This window comes from Eupeodes corollae, chromosome 1 (genome assembly GCF_945859685.1).
Source record: "Eupeodes corollae chromosome 1, idEupCoro1.1, whole genome shotgun sequence".
NCBI lineage: Eukaryota > Metazoa > Arthropoda > Insecta > Diptera > Syrphidae > Eupeodes > Eupeodes corollae.
This window is the reverse complement of record NC_079147.1, coordinates 163,304,839-163,329,985: the sequence shown is the minus strand read 5'-3', so window position 1 is coordinate 163,329,985 and position 25,147 is coordinate 163,304,839. Positions and strand designations below refer to the sequence as shown.

Here is a 25,147-nt window from a genome sequence, read left to right as displayed (position 1 = left end):
TATTTAAACAACAACAAAAAATGTTTTTATTTTTAAAAAAACAAATTGTGGAACCTCTTTAAAACAGAAACAAACTTGTGTTATTTTTAAGAGAAGGCAAAGGTACTTCTTTTTAGGCATTTTTCGATTTATTAAATATATACTTTGTTGACTATTCGATTGGTGTTTTAATAAATAAAAATTTTAAATTTATTTTCTAAATTTTGTTTTATTTTATTTAATGAGCCTTCTCATTGATTCTTTCTTTGTTTTTGTTCTATTATGTTGTTAGAGGTGTCTGTGTTTTGTTTGTTTGTTTTATTTCTAATAAATTAGTAACTCTTCAAATTGTGTGGATTTTTTGAAGATTTGGATGAATATGATAGCTTTTTTATAGGAAAGGGTAAAAATTGTTTTGTTTGTTTTGTTTTTGTTTTTACACACAACACATGCATAATTGATTTTATTTTTTAACCTGTTTATTAAGGTTTCTCTCTTTGTTATTATTTAATGTTTTTTTTTGTTTGTTTTGTTTTAAACTTAGAACTAATTAAAAATCCTCAGATTTAAACAATTTTTTTTCTTCATTTTCCTTTGTAAGTTACCAAATCATCAAATAACTCCATAAGGCCTTCAGAATGACCCAAGGCGAAATTGTAATCAACATCGAGTGGCGGTTCGATTGGCAGGAAGGGCGGAAAATCATCAAAATCTGCAAAAATATTAAGTTAATAATTTAGATTTAATAAAATTATGGAAAGACATTATATTAGGAGTGATAAAAAAGTAGATAGTAGAGAGTATTAGAAAAAAAAAATAAAATTAAAGCGAATCAGTGTTGTTAAATTAAATTGAATGGATTTATTTTTGTTTTATAATAAAATTATTTGGTTATGCATTAAGATGTGAATGAATTGAAATTCACGCCAGAGCTGAATCTCATGGTGCTACAGAATTTCATAACTTAACCTTTGCAATGCAGACCCACGAGAGTTCAGATCCAAAATGAATTTTTCTTTGTTATAACTGCGGCTTGAAATTACAGAAAGAAATGTATGCGGCTTGAATGAGTTTTATTTTGTTTAAAGTAAACTAGTGATGGTAGTTGACGTTGATGGTGATTTGTTATTTAATGAAACATTATTATTTATTTTATTGTATTTTTTTTTGCGGCAGAATGTAGCGATGAAGTACATAAATGTTTATTTATAGCAGCAGCGCAAGCAAAGTACACTTGATTTTATTATTGTTAAATGAATATATAGATATTAATATTGAAAATTCAAGTTTGGTCTGATATCTCGTAAATGGTGTGGTGTCCGTGGCCTTTTTTTACACATGGAAGTTTTGAAATATATTTAATATTTTAAGTCTAGTTTAGTAATATTTTTATTTTATTTAAAAATACAGATTTGTTTTATTTAATTTTGTATTATTTTTTATTTATTTATACATTTATATATATGTATTTATTCAAAAATATATTGATTTTTCATTTATTTTCTAGATGTATGCACCTAAAATTAAACTATTTTATAAATTAAGGATATGGTTTCTAATACACCTAAGAAAAATATTCGAATGTTGTTAATGTAGTTTGTCTTGTATCCTTTTAGTTCCAACAAAAATCACTTCTCTTTTCACACGAAATATAAAAATGAAAATGTAGACTAGTGTTGTAATAGCATAAGTTTGTATGGATAATTCTTGTAGGACATAAAGATAAAGAATAGTTCCAATTGAATCAAAGGATTTTATGAGTTCTAACTGTTAAAAGCTAAAAACTATTTTATGTCAATATTTTAATAATATATTTGTACTTGTTTTAGAGTACTCGTATATTTAAAATTGTGATTCTTAAAACATATCAATCCAGTTTCGACACATATTGAATTTTGTTGAGCATTATAATATTGTTGTTGTTATTAACAACTTTTCTTTTGCAGAATTTGTTTTTATCACTGGAGTACACGCACCCTATTTCCATACACCAATGTATGCGTGGCCTACTTTGGTAGACCATTTAATAATGTTAATAATTTTTTATTTTGAAAACATATTAATGAAATAAATATTTTTGCGTAATGTTCAATTAGCCTTAAACATTTACTAACCATAATTTATGAATTTTAGGTTGGATTGTAAGGTATTTCAAGTCTAATACTAATTAAAAACAATTAAGTTATAAAGAAAACTGTAACTGTGTCTACTATAGAAGGCCACGCGTGTGGCCAGTGTTAAATATAGGTCCAGTGTTAAATATAGGGCCGTATTATCATTCGCGAGTCGCGAGTGACTTTTTCGCATTACTGTTTGCGATTCGCCAATTTGACGTTCGCCTTAAACTTCAAAAATTTGGCGAATCAAAATGTCGTTCTATTACAATTGGTGAATGCTCGCCTTTATCTGTCATAATCGGTCGTACTGTAATTCTTGGTAACTTTGAAAAAATCAGATTCGTTTGCCCTTGAGCTTAACGCATTGGGACCTCCTATACCAGAGGGTAAAGAGTGGCATAAAGTACGGAAAAAAGAATATTACAAAACGGTTTTAGAAAATAGGTTTGGCTAGACTATAAATTAAAACTGAAGAAGAAAACCGCGACAGATAAAAAGGATCTAGTCGCAACAGGTGGAGGACCTTTTGGGCAGTTACTTTACCACCATCGCATTTAAGCTGTAAAAACCTTTTCTATTTGAATATTGGTGTTATAACTGAGCAGGAGCTATGATACCAATGTTAGTTCCGTCTAAACAGCCGACTATCCCTTGTAAGCCTGCCCTTTGAAAAAAATAGTTTCTCACTTCCTGCTTTTCTTTAGTGGACATATCTGCATTGATCCATTGGGAGAAACCTAGCTCAAAGTCATTTCCTACACATTTCGTAGTGCGCACGCAAGTTTTAAAATTGGTGGAATTGCAGAGCTTTGAGTCGTTTGAAATCCTCAACTTATCTGACTTAAAACATATTTAAATGTGTGTTTGCTAAGCCGAAAGTATAACAGAAATCTATGACCAACAAATCTAGTTAAATTTTATCAAAGTAATTGTTAATTTTATTACAAATTATCTAGTACTTCCAGTGGGTTGGAAGCATCTCTTAAACTTCGCCTCAATCTGCAGATCATGATTTTTTCTTCATTTTTATCCTCGAAAAACAATTCAATGTTGCTAATCATCTTTATTTTTATTTACTTTTTTCACAAAAAACAATATTCTTCAATCTGACTTTGTTTTATTTATGACAATGAATAACATTTCACTTTCAGTTTTTAATGTTGGCAGTTTTTTTTTCAAAGACGAACTACAGAGCTTGCCATTGGTAATACCACCAAACTATTAATTCGCCAAAACATTCGACTTAAGGCGAATTTTCGACTCGCAAATGATAACAGGGGCCATAATTAATTTTGCCCTCAAAACAGCGTACGCTGCCAATGTTTTGTAGAAAGCATCTTAAAACATTAATCTGGGGTTCGATTTCATTGCAAATCAATAATTCGCACCATACTATCTTTATAAGACGAGTTAAAAGTGTACTTCTAACCCATAGTATCAAAAACATCTGTATCTTAATTTATACAAAAATCACTATTATTATAAAAGTATTAGTATTAACGTTAATACAGTTTACAAGAATAAAATAACCTTTAATTTAATTTAATTAGCTTCCTTTTTAATTGAAGGATCCCAGAGAGAAAAACAGTATAAGTCACCTTAAAACAATTTCTAGAAAAATTAATATTTAGGTTTACTTTCTTTTCTTATAGACTTATATAGAAGGAAAATTAAACTTCGAGTACTGTATTTGCTTTTTTTTAATTTATAGGCACCCAAGAGGTTATTAGTACCCTTTATATGTTTATATATAAAAGGATAAAAGGAGATACCGGCGCAAATTGGACTTAAAGTTCTGAACATCAAACTGGGAGGGAAAACAGATTTGGCTAAAGCATTCCACATTCTCGATGTGCGATTTAAGAAAGAATCTCTATACTTGACAGTACGCCCGGAATTGAACTCAAGGGTAAACTGATGAGCATTCCTAGAAGTGCGATTATTACGGCGGAAGCGTTTAAGGGGTGGAATGCAACTGGCTAATTCGACAGAACATTGTTTGTAAAAATAACAATAAAACAACGAAAGACATGAAAGATTGCGGCGGTGTTCTAGCGATGTAAATGATTTGATTATAGTTCTATCGCCTATCACTTCTAAAGCTCTTTTTTGTATTCTGTCCAATAGATTTAAACTTGTTTTAGGGGAACCTTCCCAGATATGCGAATTATATTCAAGCTTTGGACGGATGGAGGCTTTGTAAATTACAGCCAGATCAGAAGAGGTGACAAATTTCTTGCACCGTCGGAGAAATCCTAAGGACCTTGCAGCATTTTTGGTAATATCAAACAAATGATCATTCCATAAAAGGTGATCTGTGATACACATACCGAGTACTGACAGTTGAGTAGTTTCTTGGATGCCACTCATAGATAGTGGCATCGGGGGTGTGTTTATTTTCACGAACTGTCGTCACTTTAAAGACATGGATGCTCGTTTTATTAATAAAAGCCAATTAGCAATTAGTTTAGTTAGATAAACGGAAAGAAAGGTTTAAAATGTTGGACCTCCTTAGAAAATTACTAACTAATGAATTGTCAAACCCTTAACAATACATAGTTTTTTTTTTAATTTCGCTCCACAGTTTTTTAGAACATCATTTTCTAGGACCCAGAAATAAAATTAATTTTGATTTTATATATAAAAAGAATAAACATAAATAATTTCTACAATAAACTATATGACTTGTTTGGTTTTTAACCTTTAATCAAGCGTCTGTCTATCGGCGGGGTGGATCGCAGAGTAATTCATCGTAATTTTCTTAGCTTCCATTATTCATTATTGAAGGGTACATTTTGTTAAACATTCTTGGACCTTCTTAAGGAATTTGTAAGGTGCCGCAAGTCGTTCCATTTGCACTTTTTAGTTAAAATTTCAGTGCTGTTTATTCAAATAATAACATTTAGTTGTGTGCTTTATTTTTATTGTCACAGCAAACAATGCAAACAAACATACTCGTATATACCAAGAATAACAATATAATCGCAACAGTTCATACAAATTTTTCTAATTGTATATCTCTTTTAACTAAATCGTCTTTAACGAATAATTATTTATATAAGAACGAACAGTTTTAAATCTAACGAATTAAAAAATTGCATTTTCTTTTCTTAAAAGCAACTCGTCATCAGTAAGAGTGTTGGAAAACGAGTGCAAAATGCTGTCTTTTTTATTGTTTTTTTTTTAAAGCCATACATAAATACAATTCTTCAAAAAAAAAAATCCGCCCATGTTCCGAATTTCGATCAAAACTGAATGAAAATAACTTTTCAATTTCACGTGAAATAAAATTGAATGTTTTTCAATTCGATCGATTTAGAAAACTTCGAAATTGCTTCGAACTCTCAGAACTGGTCTATTTTTATTATTTAGTTTCTGAAGTAAATTGTTTGCTTTTTGGCAATTTTAAGTGAATAAAGGAGGTAGAATTCAAGAGAAAAAATAAGAAGACTAATTTTGGGACACAAATAAAAAAAAATTGATTTACCTGACACAATGTGAACGTGTGAAAATTATGTAAAATTGTTATGATAATTAAAATAAATGTTTGATTTCCTCTTTTAAGCACTCATTATAATTTTAGATTAAGCAAAGACGCTTTTTTACATGTCCTAAGGGAAATAGAACCTTTTGTAATACCTTCATCGATTCCTTCAATTCAAAAACTTGCTGCAACCCTCCGATTCCTAGCAGAAGGAAGCTATCAAAGACCAATTCACAGAAATAAAAAATGTGATCTGAATGTGTTCAAAAAATGGAACAAACCGAAATACAGAACATCCATTCCATTTGCATGTTTGAAAATCCAATTCACAACAACGAATTGTGGAACACCCAAATTCACTTTCACAATAAGTGAAATTCAGAACATGGGCAATCGTCTTTTTTTAATTAAAGACAAACATTTAATATTGGTAATACCAAAACACCCATTCTACAGTCCCATTGAGTTCGTTTAAACTGATTTTGACTGAATAAAATAATATTTGAATACCATACTGCACTTAATAGGCAATTATTTAAGCCGGAGATGTTATATAAGAAAGACACAATTCCATGGACCAGTGCTGTTCTTCTACATAACGTTTAGGGGATATGCTGTTTTCTCGCAGCATCGTTTTTAAGGTAGAATACATTTGTTTTAAGGAGAGAAAAGAACATCTTAAAGTAGACACAAAAAGCTACAAGATGCCATCAATACTTATTTTAAAAAAAAGGACTTGTGCTGTTTTACCCCTGGACCCTTTATGTGTGTAATATAAATATATTTTTACAATTAAAGATTATATAATATATAAAAGTTACTCTAAAGGATTATCTTATAATTCTAAAACTTACAACATTTGTGTTAATTTTACAAACAGTATTTTTTATTTGACAAATCTATAAACATATTTTCGTTCGTTTACAACAATTTGTTATTTACCAAACCACAAATATTACTTGTAAATAAATACTGAATAATTATTAAAATGCATCCATAATCGATTTCCAAGAAAGTTTTGTATTATTATTTTATTTATTTCATCAGCTCCATATTCCGTGTTAGCAATTGTTTATACATTTTATTTACATGTTGAAATATGAACACCGCTCAGCAAGAACTCAGACTGTGATGCGAATGGAATATTAAACGCAAATCACAGACAGAGCTCCCGAAGAGCAGAATTCAACTTGCAAAGTCATTTCCCCGTGTCTCATTTTCGCAAATCTTGTCAAGTGTTTTGAAATTAAATATAACAAAATAAAATAATAGAATGTGAAGAAGAAAAGAAGCTCCCAAAGCGACAATAAACAAAAACAATATTAAATTATGAAAAATATGATTTTCGTTGGTTAGTATGAAAGCAAAAAACAGAGAACAGAAAAAGAACAAACATCATACAAAAAAAGAAGAGAAAAATAGTGTGGAATGGAATTAGTCACCGATATTCTGACAATACTTACAGTTTTGCCCGTCACCCAACAGATTCGACGGACTCAAATTGATCGACTCAGTCATGAAAGCGTTCCGGACGCTCTTTCTATTATTGTTATTACCGAGCAACGATGGCGTCACTCCCATCCTGTTTCTACTATCACTGATTACCGATAATGGGTGCTGCGACTGTTGCTGTTGTTGATGCTGATGCTGCAGCTCCTCATTATGCTGCTGCGGGTGACTTTGATGATGATGATGATGATGATTGTGTATATGATCGTCATCATCTTCACTAGAAGTATTGTGCATATGATGGTGTCCAGTAACAGAACCACCAACATTACCAGCACTTTGTGTGCCACAACTAACAGTCCCGCCGTCGCTGCCATTGCTACTCATTGAACAATTCACCATGGCGACGTCATGTTTAAGGCCTGACTTATTATTACAACTACTAAGCGTATTATTTGAATCACTAGAGTCGGTGGAGCGCGGCGGCGATACATCTACTAATGTACAACTTCCGCCCGTAACAACACCACCAACGCCATTGCTTCCTCCTCCTCTAACTCCTCCTAAAACTCCACCATTATTTCCAACTGTTAAATGTGTTCCTACAACATTGCTGCTGCCATCACCGGTATTGTCTATAACCGACACATCATTCACAATATTATCTTCCGCTTGACTCGTCGATGACGATTGCGGCTCCTCTTTCATGTAAAACTCATTGCTCAATTGTTGTTCTGTACTTGTTTTATTCTCTGAGAGTTGAGACTGGGAACTTATGTGAGTTAGAACAGGTTTTGTTGTGGTAGGGAACATATTGAAGTCACCACAGCCCATATAATTATTAACAATATCACCAAAGCCGGCCATTGAATGCGGATCTGCGTCTACTACACCATTTCCAGATCCACTAATTTCAGATGCTGTAGCAGCATCTTCGATTGACTTGCTTAAGTTTCGTTGTGCCGAACGAATTGGATATGTTGATGTGAGTAGACCTGAAAATTTGAAAATTGTTTAATTGTTTGCACTTTTTTTTAAGTTTTTCTGAAATTGAAACTATGATGTTCAAATGACGGTATAGCTCACCTCCTAATCGTGCTTTTCTTGAGCTTTCAATCACCGGTGTCAAACGATTAATATTATTGAAAAGAGGATCATTTGAAAAATTGGGTGAGGTCTCGGGTGAATTGTCATGGCATAGAAACACATTGATTTCGCCATTATTTTCAGCTTTTACATGAATTTCACGGGGCACTCTCGAATCAGGAAGCTATAAAGAAAAATCAAAGAAATTAATATTTGTACCTCCATATAAAAGTGTAAAATTATGAAGAATAAGAAAAATATACTTAATTTTTTGTCGGTATCACAAATCGACACTATTCAATACAAAAATAAGGAATAAAATTAGACTAACTTAAAAATTGTTCTTGTATTGACTGTGAAAAGTTTAAAAAACATCTAACTCGAGACGATCGTTTCGATTCGCATGAGACAAGTCCATTTTGTTGTTTTGAGACAAGCGCAATACAAAATAAAAAAATTAAAATTAAAAGTGAAATGACAAATCAGCAATTATTTTTAGAAATGGCATATTCTCCGCTACAGCAGCCGCCACCGGAGGCCATGCGTCGCGTCGTCTCTGCTAAAAACACGGTGGTGCTGAGTAAAAAACTAGGCGTTCAATTTAAAACTATTTACTACAATATTCAGCATGCCGTTTTCAAAACAATAAATAAATACAGTAAGGGAACGTAGTTTCATAAAAATTTTAAGGACCTTCAATATTTGCATTATCAAGAATAATTACTTTAAGTTCAATTTAACATTTTCAGAGTTGAAAAAATTGAATCGATTGGGAACTTAAACAACTCAAGACTTAAAGAAGAGAAACATATTTACATTAGAATATTAAAAAGTTTGTTATTATGAGAAGTACGGGTCCGAAAAATACTTAAGTTGTATTCAATCTAAAAGAATATGGATTAATCCTCAATCTTTTACTTTTAAAAAATGTTTCATTTGGACTCTTCTTTGTTTTCGCCATATATAATTAAGATCCACTGATAGTTCCCACTGAAAATGAATTTGTCTTAACTACAGCATTTATACTGCCCCGCATCACGCCGCTGTGCGTCGCCGTCGCAGTCGCCATCATCATATCTTTATTTTGAGAAAATTCACAGACGATAACGAAGCAGTCCAATGGCCTGCCTAAATGCGTACGTCAACGGAAACACATTTGGATTTATTTTCAAACTATTATAAATACGGAATGAAGGAATATATAGGAACATCGAACAAACGCCTTGATTAAGAACAGAAGAAAGAAAGTGGGATAGGGTGTAATAATGCCAACGCGATCACTTTCATCTCGTGTTCGTATTAGATCAGACAACAAAAAAAAAAAACAACGAAACAAAGTTACAAAATAGCGAATCTGCGTATCGGCTGTCTCTGCCGCCGCCGCGCCGCGCCGATCAAGCTATTTTAAGGTCTTCCTTAAACCAGACAAACATTTATTATATTGATATAAATACATATGTATAACAAAAATAATGGTGTTTCTGTATCTTTTCTTGTTTATTTATTTAATATCAATTAGAGTTTATATTCTCAAATAGACTACCGAATCTTTTAAATATCCCTTGAGTCATTAAAAAATTAAAGCTATATACAAAAAATTACAATTATTATTATATTATTTCATTTGTTAAAAACTACAAGTTCAACATGTTTTTGAGTGAGTTTCTACTCAAATGAAAATCTATATTATCAGATACATTATCAATCTCCCTAAAACTGCGAGTTATGGGTTCATTAAACGCATAATTTACTCTATGAACGTTTTCCCGGAATAAGGTTTGAATTCTTAGTTCGCTAGAAGGAGCGTAAAGATTAATAAGTGATAATAAATAAGGACAATCAATATGAAACATCTTACGCGGGTTTTCTAATGTCTGCATACCAATAAGCTGACATCTAACGTTATATGAAGGCATCTCAATGTTCCAGCCTAGTTTATGTACTACAAATCTTGTAAATTTTTTTTGGGCATTTTCTATTCCTGTAATATGAACACTGTGATGAGGATTCCACACTACACAGCAATGTTCCAGAATTGATCTAACATACGCCTCATAAAGGTCAAGGGCTTTTAGTGTTTAGGAGTCCCTAAGACCAAACGAATTACGAAAAATAAAACCTAACATAGAGTTGGCTTTGTTCACCATGAATTCTGTATGCTGTACAAAGTTTAGCTTGTAATCAAAACTGACTCCAAGGTCTTTTTTAATAGAAACTCTATCAAAGACATGATTTTGCATAATGTAATCGTAAAGGTAACAAACGACGGACATTGACATTTGGATATGTTTAGGGCTAATTGGTTTATATTGCACCAGTTGATAAGACTGTTAACATCATGTTGAAGCAGCGTACAGTCTTTTAAGTTTTTTACACGTTTAAAATTTTTTAAATCATCCGCAAACATAAGACGCATTGAGTTTGTAAGGACATCAGGTAGGTCAAATCAAAAATCAAATGGGGTGGCGCAACAGTCCGTTGTGAACCAGGGCCTAGTGACTTACAACTCTCAACCATTCCTTTGTGTGAGTACTGTTGTCAGGAATGGAAGGGACCTACAATTTAAGGCCGAATCCGAAAGGCTAGTTTGAGAAAGCACTTTTTCATGACAAGAATTACTCTTGAAGGATTTGTCAATTCCTCGCAAGAGGCAGTACTCGCGAAAATTATTTTTTTTTTTAATTAAGGTGGCACAGGCAGGGATTGAACCCAAGACCTCTTGCATGACAATCCAACGCACTATCATGCTACGGGTACTGGGTATTACCAGGTAGGTCACTAATAAAAATAAGGAACAGAATTGGACCTAAATGACTTCCTTGCGGAACGCCAGAAGTTACAGATAAGGGATGTGAGGTAATCGAATAAATTGAAACAAGCTGACTGCGTCCTGTAAGATAAGCTTTCAGCCATTTTGGAATGATAACCTATGTTTTCTAATACAATTTTATGATGTACGTTAAATTATTATTGCCACCAGACATATCACTATTTACGCTGATTTAAATTATTGTTATTGGCGATTAGACTTGGCGAAGAGTCAGGCATAATTTTTGTTGCTAATTTGCGAGGTGTGGAATTTAATTGAGACATTTTAAAGGAAGAGAACTATTTTTTGAGATCATTTACACTCTCGGAAAGAACATTAAAATTATTAATAAACTGGGTAAGATTTTTTCGGCAATTATATTAAAATCGTTGTCACTTTATGAAAAAACGACCGCAGAAATATTCGCATTAAACGTATAAAACTTCGTTTTATACTTTGTTCGCACTTAGCGCAAACTTTAGACATGGTGAAGATTTAATCAAACCTACTGTGAGAGAAGTTAGTCGAAGACAAACTACTTTGGAACAAGTATTAGGGTAATATTATTAAATATGATAATACAAAACAAATCAAAGAGTAAATAAACTCACCACAAGCTTGGCTTCGGGCGGTGCCTTGACCACAATAATAATTTGCTCCTTAAACAGCTCAACACTCTTCAAATCACTGTGCGTTACATAAGAATGCTGTGAGTTCTTTGATATTTCTACACTCAGCTCATCTCTTATCTGGTTGATTAGATAGTTGAGATGATTTTCTTTTTGCTCGAGTCTATCGCTCTCTAATTGCATGTCTTCCGATGTCTCGGCACTGACCAGCGAATTGCCACACTTCCATTGGATATTATTTTTTGATTTCTTTTCAAGGATACCAATGCCTTCGAGGACATTAGTTATGTCATAGATGCGGCGCTTCAATACCGACAATTTTTGCGATGCTTCATTTAGATCGACGACACCATCAGGGGATTCTTGCAGCAGATCAACGAACCGTTTCGTTAGTATGCCAAGTGAGGTGTCTCCACGACCATCGGTTGAGCGTTTCTTACCAGTAGCTGAGGCAGCGGCTGCAGCTGCCGCTTCTGCAACTGCTAATGAATTGCGGGCGGAGGTATTGTGGGTGGTCGTTGTTATCGTTGTTGATCTATTATGAGCGTTCTGACGTTGATGGTGAGGAGGCTGATGTTGCTGGTGTGCTGATGATTGTTGCTGCTGTTGTTGTTGTTGTTGTTGTTGTTGTGGTGGTGGTGGTTGCTGATGAACTGTCGTAGGTTGGTATGGTGTTTGATGAGAACTACTGTGTTTCGCTTGTTTTGAAGGATGAGGCGATGAGGCACTGCTGCTATCTGCATTCGGAAGTCGCCGTTTCACTTGCTGTGAAAATTAACACAATATTTAATTTTAGAAAAAAGTATTTGGGCATATTGAAATATGGTGTTAAAACATATAAATACAGAATTTAGGGCCTACGAAGTCAAAACTTATAGAAACTATGTATCTTTTTTGTTTATGTTAATTGTGGGTACGAAGATAACAAAGCCAATTCAACTTAAATTTTGTTTTTATTTACAGACAAGAAATAAAAGGACACAAGTCCATATACATTTTTGTGTGTTAGGCAAGTGTAGAAAATAATAAATAATTGTGTATGGTTAGATCTTTATAGGAGGCACAATACGCAAATTCCCATTACACAAGTATTTTTTCGATTGCTTAATTATGACCTACGTATTCGTCTTTTTGTATGTAAACAGTTGCCCTATTCGCTATTAACAAAACTGTAACAGATTTGTAGTCCCATTTTTGTTGTTTTACGTTTTTTGGCGTCTGGAATATTTGACATGGTTTCTCAGTTTCATGTCTGATGCTGAATAAAAAAGTTCTGCAAGATGTCGTCGCGCAAACGTCTTACAATGGAAGCAAAAATTAAAATCATTGACGAATATAAAAGAGGAGTTTCGCTTTCGGACATTTCGAAGAAGTTTGGAATTCCAAAGTCTAGCATATGCACTATCAAGAAAAATGAGAGCAAGGTTTTCAAAAATCTGAGAAATACAAACAGTGGACCTTTTCGTCGACGATCATTAAAGAAGGTTGAATATCCAAAAATGGAAGCTGCATTGTACAAATGCAACGTGAGAGTCATTGCAGTTTCAAAAAAAATATCACCACGGTGAATTCACAGCAAGCAGTGGTTGGCTAACAAAATTTAAAAAGCGCATTAGAATTCGACTTCTTAAAGAGTCTGGTGAAAAGCTTTTATCAAGGGCAGAACTTGTCAAACCATTTAAGAAGAAATTAGCTGGATTAATTAAAGAAAATAAACCTATCTATAATGCAATTTTCAATGCGGATGAAAATGGATTATATTGGAAAATGATACCAAATACTACATACATGTTCACGCTGGAGAAAGAGCGCCCCTAGTATACTTTTCTCTCTTGGTCAAATGCTACAGGTTTGAAGAAAAAAGCCAAGGTATTTTAAAAACAAAGCTCTACTCGTTAACTACACCTACTAAAAATCTGCATGGATGAATGCAACATTCTTCAAAACGTGGTTCTTTCAAAATTTTGTTCCACAGGTTTGAAAAGAAATGCCGAATTTTTAAAGTTACTTAACTCCGTGTTTTTTTTTTAGGTTGAAGAATTTTTAAGAGACCAGAAACTTCCTAAAGGGTGATTTTTTTGGGGTTAGGATTTTCATGCATTAGTATTTGACAGATCACGCGGGATTTCAGACATGGTGTCAAAGAGAAAGATGCTCAGTATGCTTTGACATTTCATCATGAATAGACTTACTAACGAGCAACGCTTGCAAATCATTGAATTTTATTACCAAAATCAGTGTTCGGTTCGAAATGTGTTTATCGACAAATTTTGTTCAGCGATGAGGCTCATTTCTTGTTGAATGGCTACGTAATAAAAAATTGCCGCATTTGGAGTGAAGAGCAACCAGAAGCCGTTCAAGAACTGCCCATGCATCCCGAAAAATGCACTGTTTGGTGTGGTTTGTACGCTGGTGGAATCATTGGACCGTATTTTTTCAAAGATGCTGTTGGACGCAACGTTACGGTGAATGGCGATCGCTATCGTTCAATGCTAACAAACTTTTTGTTGCCAAAAATGGAAGAACTGAACTTGGTTGACATGTGGTTTCAACAAGATGGCGCTACATGCCACACAGCTCGCGATTCTATGGCCATTTTGAGGGAAAACTTCGGAGAACAATTCATCTCAAGGAATGGACCGGTAAGTTGGCCACCAAGATCATGCGATTTGACGCCTTTAGACTATTTTTTGTGGGGCTACGTCAAGTCTAAAGTCTACACAAATAAGCCAGCAACTATTCCAGCTTTGGAAGACAACATTTCCGAAGAAATTCGGGCTATTCCGGCCGAAATGCTCGAAAAAGTTATCCAAAATTGGACTTTCCGAATGGACCACCTAAGACGCAGCCGCGGTCAACATTTAAATGATATTATCTTCAAAAAGTAAATGTCATGGACCAATCTAACGTTTCAAATAAAGAATCGATGAGATTTTGCAAATTTTATGCGTTTTTTTTTTTTAAGTTCTCAAGCTCTTAAAAAATCACCGTTTATATATGCTTTATTAATTTTGGACCAGAAGAAGAGCTAATAAAAGAAACGGATGAGGGCAAAGTTTGGGTGGTGTATATGCAACCAAATGTTACACCTTTAATCCAGCCTATGGATCAAAATGCCATAAGCTCTCTTGTGAATTCCAGAAAGGGCATAATCAATGCCCTAAAGATCTTAAACTTTACGATGCTGTATTACTCATTGCCTTGTCATGTTAAAAAGTATCCGCGTTTGTACTTCACAAGTGCTGGAAGAACATTTTATCTCCAAGTTCAGATAAGGAAAATGATATTCCTCCTCTATCCGAAATCAAGACCATATGATCGTTGTGGCAAATACGATGGCTCTTATGAAAAATATTTTCCCAGAGGTAAACAAAATTTTAAATTGCAAAAACTGTTTTGTAAGCTATGAAGTTTTACATAATTTTTTCAGACTGAATTCACTACGCATGATATGGAGTTCTGGAATGATGCAGATCGAGTAATCCTTGTATGTAATATGTTGAAATGCAGAAATCGATACGGTGGATTATAATAGTGATGAAAATGCTAGCTCAGAAATTGAAGTTCAAAAAATGAGTCATCACGAAGCTGTCCAAAATTTTGACAATTGCATCCAAGGGTCAGAACAAAATGGAATTGAAAACACTAAAATCTTAGTTCTAAGAAGTTTACGGACTGAGGCATTCAATAATAACATTCAACGCCGTAAATAAAGTTATATATGTTTTTTATTCTAATAAGTGAAGTATGTATGTATTTTAATTCATAAAAATGTGGAAGTCAGAAATTTCTCAAAAAGTTTTTTTTTAATTACATATTGCAAAGCGTCACCTGGGGCGTATGCGTCTTTTTTTAACTGCAATGCAACAAATAATTTTCATACATATTTTCTATAAGTTACTACTTCTTTGGCAGACTTGGAACGTTTATTAGAAGAAAAATGTGTGTTGAAAAGAAAATGTACCTTATAATAATCTGTTATATGTGGTTCGGAATTCCTACTGGATGGTGTGGTGTATTTTCCTGTAAACGTCTCCATTGTTGCTCCATAACCATGGTCAAGCAAATGGACATTACTATGCTGATTAGCTTTCATTGTAGACGCCATCGCCGCTGCCGTCGCCGTCACTGTTGATTTCCCATTGTTACTAACCATTTCCAGGTATGTTCTTCCTGACGATGAAACTGTAACCTTATTATGGGATTTTGTGACGACAGTTGTTGACGATGATGATGATGTTGAGGCGGTCTCATATGACAGCTTTCGCGCAGCTGAATTCGCTGATGCTGTTGTCGCCGACGATGCTGCTGCTGCTGCTGTTGATGATGATGATGATGACGAAGAAGATTGTTGCTGATGCCGTGATGTGGCTCGAGAGTGTGTCGTTGTGCTTCCATTGGCATTGTATGTGTTACTACTACTGCTGTTCGAGGTATAATATTTGGACATTTTATATAGTTTTATGCTTTTGTTTTCAAGAATGGCAGTCACTTTCGTAAAGAATACTGCTTCTTTGATTTATCTATATATTTTTTTAATAAAACAAAATACTTATTCCACTCACTCCTTTCCTTTCTTTTATTTTGTTTTGTATTTTTGCTTATTAACTCTTTGTATTTTATACTAGCTTCTTAAGTTGTTTTGTTTAGTTTTTAAAACTAAGGTAACAAAGTGATTAAAATTTAACCATTTAAATAAGTTATCCCTGATGCATTCAGTTCTTTATAAAAAGTTCTCCCTTTTCTTTGTTTTTCGTAGATGTTTGTTGTTTTTGTTGTTGCTTGGCGATTTTTGTGAGGATTTAATATGTGTAGGTGAGTGTATTGTACTTTTTTAAACTACTTTATTTTAGTTTTTTTTTTTTTTGGAAAATTCAGCTCATTGTCTTATGTTCTAACTTAGCACCTATGGATTCTTCACATCTGAAAATAAATTAAAATCATATAAATAAGTTTTTTTCCCATTGAATTTCATTTAAATATAAAAGAACTAATGTAGAAATATAAGATTCTGATTTTATGGTTTTGTCCATCACTTGAATACAAATATTATTAAGACTTGAGCAGAAGAATTTCATTTTAATTCAAAACTTGTCAATCAATGTTTAAAAAAGCTGATGCAAAACCTACATCTAATGTTCTGCTTTTAACCTAACCCATACAGAGTCCGAGAGTTGGATGGAAAGTTTAACACAAAATAAAAACATTTTAAATTACTCTACTAAAAAGTACCTTTTCACTTAATTAGATTCTGATTTTTGAAAAGAAAAGATGAAATAGACTCTTAACAAGATCTTCTAAGACATACAATTTCTTTTAAGTTTTTATTATATCAATAACAATCCCATTGATGACACACATGACTCAACTTTTTAAACTGGTGCTATACATTTAAATATTTAGGTCTCATTGGTTCTAAATTCAAATGTATTCATCTTACTGTCGAATTCAAGAAGAAAAATATTAATTAATATATTTTTTTAACTAGAGACCGATTCCGAAAGTAGGTAATGGAGAAAGGGATTTTTAGAATAAAATTAACTTTATTTGTTTCTTTCATTTTCAAATAGTAAAAATGAGGTCAAGTCAAGTTATAAACATTAATAGTAAATTAATATTGCCAAGCTATTGGTTCCAATTTCGGAATTTAAAGATGACCACAATCTGTAAAATATAGGGTGTGTGTGTTTCCAAATCCAAATCAATTTGGTAAAATTATTAGAGCCGAGTTACAGCTTGGAGAACAGTTCGCAGTTCTCAGGAGAGTTCCCCTTTAGTTGGACCGGACCGGAAGGAATTAAAAAAGGGAGAAATGTTTTGTGGACTGACGAACCGAAGATCAACTTTTTCGGAAGTGATGGCAGGCAAGTTGTTCGAAGGCCAAAAAGTTGTGATTTTAATTCTAAACTCAAGACTGTAAAAACATGGAGGTGGAAGTATTCTACTTTGGGTATGTTTCTCCTGGTATGGCGTTGGACCTGTTCATCTTATTGAAGGCAAAATGGATAAAGTAGCATATGTTAATATTATGAAGAACACGATGCTTTTATAAGCGGAAGAGGATATGCCTTTAAAATGGATCCTAGAGCAGGAAAATGATCCAAAGCACTCGTCAAAACTTGCAAACAAAAATATTTTAATGACGAAAAAATTAAAGTTATTGATTGGCCATCACCTGATTTAAATCCCATAGAACAATTGTGGGGATATTTAAAAAAGGCGGCGGGGAGATTTAAAAAAAGGCGGTTGGGAGACACTCCACTAAAAATAAAAAGGAATTGACTCCATGCCCAATTGGTGTCAAGCTGTAAGTAAGGTAAGGGTGGGACAACAAAATACTAAACAAAAAATATTATAAACTATTAAATGTTGTAGTTGTTTTAATGTTTAATTTTTGTATCTATTTTAATGACCAGGAAATATGTTAATTTTTTGTTTAAATATATGAATTTTTTTTTGTTAATAATTTATTGTTTTAACTTTTTTTATAAAAACTAGTTTTAAAAACAGAAAAAAATAAATTGAAGTCCAAATACAAATTTATTTAAGTTTTTATTGAATAAAGTACTTGAATTCTTAAAACTTTAAGTAGTGTTTCTTTCTTAATGTCCATCACTGTACATACAAATGAATGCTTTATGTCGTCAATGAACTCCAAAACTACTGGACCGATTATTATGAACGTTGGTATATATATATAGGTGTATTTATTTTCCATGGAAAACGTTTGAATGATTCATTGATGCCTCAACACCAAGTGGCACTGCAGAGTAGCAGCTTGTGTCCAGTTCAACCGATTATCATGAAAATCAGTATGATGATGCATTTTTATGGGTAAGATAAATATGATATTTGTATTAATGGAAGTTACTAGCAGATGTCGCTTTCATGTATCAAGTTGTGGCGGCACTCTAACGACAGTCACGCTCCTTTTGGCGTATTCCAACATTCAACATTTTATCTTGAAAGTGTACAAAAAAGTGAACTAGAAAATTCCAGAACAGAACAAATTTTTAATTCAAACTGTACAAAAAAACCAAACTACCAAAGTGAACACTGAGCAGATACAAACTGAAAATTTGAATATTCCAAACCATTCATACTTTCATTCTTTTTGAACTCGATCTTGTTTTCTGATTTCCCACCGCAAAGTCTCTTTAATTTGAAAATCAATATTCATTTAGCTTTACTTAATTGTTGAACTATTATTATTAAAATTGTTAAACTAAACTCATCTTTCCTTCAGTTCACTTGCTTTTGTAGTGACTTTCGCACTTGTTTAGTTGGTGTCAATAAAAGACACCACAAAGTTAAATACTAATTGACTTTGAAAACTAACATGAGTGCACAACGGGATGCATTGGCTGGAAATTTCGCAAAACAATTATTGGATATTGAAAATGGGCGAACGGAAATTGATGAATCCACACAATATATCACCCTGCTAAAATTTAAAAAACCATCAGTGGCTATTTTAGCAGCAAAAACCATCACCACCACCAGTTCCACCAGTGAAACGACAGCATATAAGCCCATCGATATTTTGGAGAATCAAGGCGAGGTTGTCAACTATCCAACTGAAATTTTGAATTCGCTTGATTTCCCAGGCATGCCACCGCACGTTCTTACATTGAAATTTGGCGTGCCCATCATTCTTCTTCGAAATATAAATCCACCATGACTTTGCAACGGAACCACGCTCTCAGTCAAGAAAATGATGAACAATATTATCGAGCGACCAATTTTGACTAGATGGATCTGTGGACCGATATCAAGGAAACGTGGTATTCTATCCCACAGAGTAGATGAAAAATTGTGTTCTCCCAACAAAGTACTAATATCGAGCAGCTGCTATATAAGAATTAACCCAGGTACTATGTTCTCTTTAATGGTTCTCCAGAATATGAACATAAGTCCCAATTTTTGGGGAGTCAGTTGAAATTTTTGTTTTCAAGTCAAAAATATTAAATTGTTGTTAAATTGAAATTCTGTTTAAATGAGTAAAGGATACAATTATAGTGAAACTAATAAAATAATTTTTCATTCAAATAAAAAAGTAGATATGATGTACCCATAAATAGCACCAGGATTCAATGAACCCGCAAAATTAAAAACAAACGAGACGTTCACAAGAATTTACAATTAATTAAATTTTTGTTTTCTAATGTGCACGTATGACAACTTTATAAACTTGGAAAACATCAAGAAAAATACGTTGGGCCAGGGAAGTATAAAAATTAATTCACAAAAATCACTAATAAACAAATTTGGCGCGAAATTTAAATTGCTTTTATTTACTTCATATTTAAAATTGAGCAAGAATAAAATAAAAACTTTTAGAAGGAGAATTCTTATTTGTGCTGTTTCTTATATAAAATTAATACAATATGCAAATTTAACGGCTTTTATTTTTTAAAACTTATAACAAAGCTTCGACCTGAAACGACCACGGCGCGGCGATACGCGGAAAGAATGATCAAGCTAAACAATTATTACCGTTCACTCTGGTCATAAGTATATATATGGCAGTTCTGTAACAAGGCACCGAACGTTCTGTCGGTAGCCACCATAAGAATTGGGGTCGCTTAGGACATCCTTTGGAGCTGAATTTGTTTGTTTTTGTCCTATGCATCTATACAGTATCTAATACTAGGCTCAAAGGTACATATTGTCTCTCTTCAGGAGAATTAATTTTGGTGGCATAACCGGTGATACCAGTTCCAAATATAATATCTCATATGTATTTTGTTCTCATCATTCCCAGACCACTCTATCCATATAAGCTATGTGTTGCTGATATAAGAAAATATTTTGTGTATTCCTTCTGTTAAAAAAGATTATACAATAAAATACGTGCTTCACTGAATAATAACGAGAAAAGAACATATTATTTCCATGAGAGAGGTCTACATATATCCATGTTTTGTTCAGGTAGGTAGATTTAAAATCATTATTATCGTCATCAGCCATCCAATCCATCCATCCATCCAGGAAAGACGAGCCACGAACTCCTACATCGCTATAAGAGTAAGGGCAGGGTATGGGAATATGGATATAGGGTCCATATAGAGAGCAGGAAGAGTATATTTTCTGGATTTACTGGCATACAACAAACAATTTGGATCAAATTTCCAAGAAAATTAAAAGAAAAAAAAACATGCATTTTTAAATATTTGTTGAACTATATCGTTTACCCGAAATTGGATCTAAAGAGAAATCTAGCTACCTACCTACTTATCTACCTACCAAGAGTTTGTGACGGAAGACAAACTTACGACGACCACGATGAGGCAATGTGCTGGGGTAGTAGTAGATTTACCTGCCAACATACATAGGTTGTTCTTTTATTTTTTAAATCATGGATGAATGGATTTTTGTGTATTAAAATTGAGAAGTCTAAATGAGGTTTGGAACAGATTTTTATAAAATGTGTTGAATTACCTGTCTATATTTTTAAATTAACTGGAAGTAATGTTATTGGCGTTAACTGATTTTGGTGGTAAAGGATTTTTAAAGTATTGAGTGAATATTGATAAAGTTCTTGACGAACAAACTCTCCAAAAGTAACACTTATAGTCAACAATTGGAAGAATTGACAAATGTTTTTACGATTGTATACAATAATATTGATATTTGTAAAAGTTTTTAAACAATTATTAAATTCGTTATCTTAATGAAAATGCCATCTAATCGCTTCTGGAAACAAATACAAAAATGCCATCTAATCGCTTCTGGAAACAAATAGAAACTATTTTCATTAGTATTAATTTTGAGGACATTGAATGAATAGGAAAAGTTAACAAGCACATGAACACAATTTGTAGCCACATTGATATTCCAAACTTTGTCACATAAAATAGGAGATGTAAGGACAGACGTTAAATAGCCACTGATTTGATAGGTATGTTCCACACACATCAAATTTGATTTGTGTTTTCAAGCATACAAAAATTGCAATTGGCTATAGCATTTTGGTCTATATAGGTACCTACTTTATTTTGAAACCGTACCTATCTGTAGATGCTTAATGGAGAAGGGAGGATTGAGTAGCTTTTCTAATGATGGAAAACACACACTTGATAGGAAACAAGAAACTACATCTTATGGTAATAAGAATAGCCAACATTGGTACTAAAAATAATTAAATTAGGTGGCGCAACAGTCCATAAAGAACCAGGGCCTAGTGACTTACAACTCTCCACCATTTCTGTGTACGAGTAATGTTGTCAGAGATGGTCATAGGTACTATCTGAGTTTATTTTATGAGATTGCAGATTACGACATTAATTTCATGTACATATGTATATATGTACAAACCTATAGTTGTGGCGAACTAATTAAAAACGATTAATACTGCAACACTATTGCTGCAATAGTAAGACAGATGATAACTAAAACTTAAAGTACCGCTATTTATTCACTCATAACTGTTTGCTGCGATTGCAAATATGTAGAAAAACATCAAACCACCAAAAAAGTAGTAACAAAGAAAAGACCCAGCAAAACTAGTGAAGTTCAGGACAAGCTGATAGTTCGCACCCAAAAAAAATCCTTTTTCAAGTGCAAACGCACTTGAGAGAGGAATTTTTCGGCAAGGATCCAAATGAGCTTTCTGCACACTCCATTAAAGAGCGATTGACTGAAAGGCAGCTTTTTGGTACGTCAGTCAAACCGAAAGGCTAGGTTAGCTTTTGCAAGACACGCTCAAGCCCAAGTCTACATTAGTGTACCTTAAAATGTAATGCTACCTTTTGCAGATGAAGAACTCCAGTAACATGAATATTTATGCAGGACAACGATGTCATCGACTGGCTATCATGCCATCCAGACTGTGTGCCTACCAATGAGGCATACAATCAGCAATTTAAATGAAGTATATGAATGCACAAGGGTAGTTTGAAATAATGTAACACCAAAAAAATGCCAGGACCTTATTGCAAATCAATGCCAAGGCGATGTACGGCTGTACAATGATTCAAAACAAAAGCAAATCTAAGGAAAGACGGAATTATAAGTTTAAAATATTGCTTATCCTAGATTTGTCTTAATTATATTGTCATGATAATTATCTTATACCTACCAAAATAGGTATATTGAATTTAATTTAATATTTTCGTGTAACGGTCTTAATTTTAACCTTTAACAAGCTTTTGTAAAATAATGTTGCATAATGCCAGTATGCAGAAGTCCAAGACAATTTGTAGTCTGCTTCAAATATAAAACATCGTTATGCCTACGTATCTGTTCAATTCAAGTCTTCCTTCCCTTATTAAGTTTATCATCTATAAAAACCCTACTGCTTCCCCAAATTGATTAACAGATGGCGCTTTTGTTCGACAATTAACAAGCCAGCACGCATTTAGTACCCCGCTGCCAATCGACGGAATTTAATAATAACATTTGTATCCAATCAAAACTTAAGTGTCAATAATAAGTAACTAGGTAAAATATACTGAGACAAACAATTTGTTTAGTATCTAACCCTACCTATAGATACATACCTAACTAATTATTGATTTTTATAGAAACTTTTCAATCTACTTTAACCTTCTTCTTTTATAGTATGTCATATATAAAAGCCTAACATTTAAATATAAAAATTATTCTGTTTAATTCATGTACCATCAAATAAAGAGTACAATGCCCCTACCCTATTAAAAATATATAAAAACCTCACAAAACTAGAAAAACAAAATAATTAAAAAAAAAAAGAAGAAAAATGCTTCATTCAATTATAGTAAACAAAGTTTGCATAGTGTAGTTAGTAGGTAGGTAGGTATAGGTACCTATAATGAAGATTGGAAGGTGAGCAGGCATATAGACGAGGTACAGTTTCTGTTTTTAACAATGTATGTAGGTAGTTATGTACTCGTATATCTATCTATACATAATATAATACACATGTATTATATCCTTTGCCATAATAAAGTTTGGCTGTGTATACTCTTTTTCATCCCTGTGAAGCCATTTTAATTTTTGCAAGAGAAGAGAAGTTCAGTGCCATTTTTCTGTGCGAAATAAAACAAAAAAAACTAATCACAAGAAAAGTTGAAGCCATTAAAACAAAATTTGTATGTGACGCCACCCTGTATTATCCGTATCCCCTTTGGTAAACAGCTACGCTACGCTATGGCACGACATAAATATTAACCCTCCCGATTTCCAGAAGGCACAAAAATGGTTATATACAAAAATTTCCCATCGACTCGACTAGAGGCATTATGCTCGAGAGCTCGAACTCAAGCTCGATGCTCCGCTCCGCACCGCTCGTAGTGCAGGGGTAACAAAACGCAAAACGAACAAACACAGGGTATACCGTATATAATAATAAAATACAATAAATAACAAAAGCAAAAACAAGGAATAGCGAGGGTATAAGTATGAAGGTATTGGTAAGAAAGTATATAAAGAACATAATTTTTTTCTTATGTGTATGTGTGCGCTCTTATAATATAAAATGAGGGAAGACATTTTCTTTTCCGGTCTTGAAGTTGTTGTGGAGAGGTACGGTGCGGTGAGCGGTGCATTATCATCCACAGACGCTTCTTTTTTGATGTCTACACTTTTTCTTTAGACTTTGATCCTTGTTACAATTTTATGTAATTTGACAACAATGTATAGGCAAAGCCCTACCCGTCTGATTCTGACAGAACTCTCATTATAAATTGACATTTGACACATTTAATATTTATAAAAACAGTATTATAAAAGTTCATTGGACGTTAATTATTATTTTTTTAGCTTTAAGAACAAACCAAATACTATAAACCGGATGTGGAAGTGAAAGAAGGGGATGGCGAGGGGAGAAGTGGGCGGCGTTCAACTATATTTTTTAACAGAACAACTCACAGCGCAAGGACTGTTCTTGTTCATATAGGTATTGGGTATATGTATATTTGATTTGGAATGAAACGGAAGAGGAACTTTTTATGAAAAAAAGAAAAACTATTTTCACACACACCCTTTTGAAAATTTAACTTATTTAAAAAAACAAAATTATTAATAAAATGTAGTTTAACAAACCAATTAAGCTTCGGATTACATCACAAAACCTTTGAAAACTATTTGAGGATATTGATAGAGCTTTTCCGGTACCCATGGCCCTAGATAGTGGCCTGGCACGGGCACCCCACAACGTCATAACCGGCAAATTCCACTTTTACACATCACTTAACAAAAAGAAAAAACTAAAAAAAATTAACAAAATATATATATAAAACACTACACGCGCGACATTAGACGCCGCAATACTAGTGTTTTAGGCACTAGCTAGAACCGTCATCAGCAAGCAGTAAATACCAGCACTGACGCGGCGGCAGCAGCAAAATAGCACACAACCAACAAACCAAGCGTCATACAAAGCACTGATGGCTCAGGCTCAGTGGCTGCGTCTGCTTTCCCAACTAGCAGCACTGGAGTCTTCTCTATACAATACACTATACGTCGTCGTCGCTGTTGTTTTTGTTGTTGTCGTTTTAGTCGTCGTCGCCGCCGCCGTGTCGTTGCCGTCGTCTGCTCAAAACAAGAAGGAGGAAGAGAGCCAACGGCGGCGCGACGAACCACCACACCACCAACCAACCTTCATTATTATCAT

The 25,147-nt window shown here is 33.4% G+C and overlaps 1 protein-coding gene across 1 annotated transcript; it reads right to left on the bottom strand.

Moving 5' to 3' along the window:
• Window positions 1–392: 392 nt before the first annotated feature.
• On the bottom strand, window positions 393–24,922 carry LOC129940631 (transcription factor E2f1). Its single transcript, XM_056049022.1, has 6 exons — window positions 24,577–24,922; window positions 15,518–16,476; window positions 11,536–12,318; window positions 8,116–8,299; window positions 7,044–8,024; window positions 393–691 (listed from the first exon to the last, which is right to left on the bottom strand). Exons 2-6 carry the CDS (start codon window positions 16,001–16,003, stop codon window positions 564–566), a joined length of 2,562 nt encoding a protein of 853 aa, XP_055904997.1. The 5' UTR covers window positions 16,004–16,476; window positions 24,577–24,922; the 3' UTR covers window positions 393–563.
• Window positions 24,923–25,147: the final 225 nt, after the last annotated feature.

Coding starts and splice junctions, on each gene's coding strand:
- LOC129940631 (XM_056049022.1), bottom strand. CDS start 16,003: ATGTCCAAATATTATACCTCGAACAGCAGTAGTAGTAACACATACAAT. Junction 8,025..8,115: donor AAGAAAAGCACGATTAGGAG/GTGAGCTATACC, acceptor TCAAATTTTCAG/GTCTACTCACATCAACATAT. Junction 692..7,043: donor GTTGGGTGACGGGCAAAACT/GTAAGTATTGTC, acceptor ATATTTTTGCAG/ATTTTGATGATTTTCCGCCC.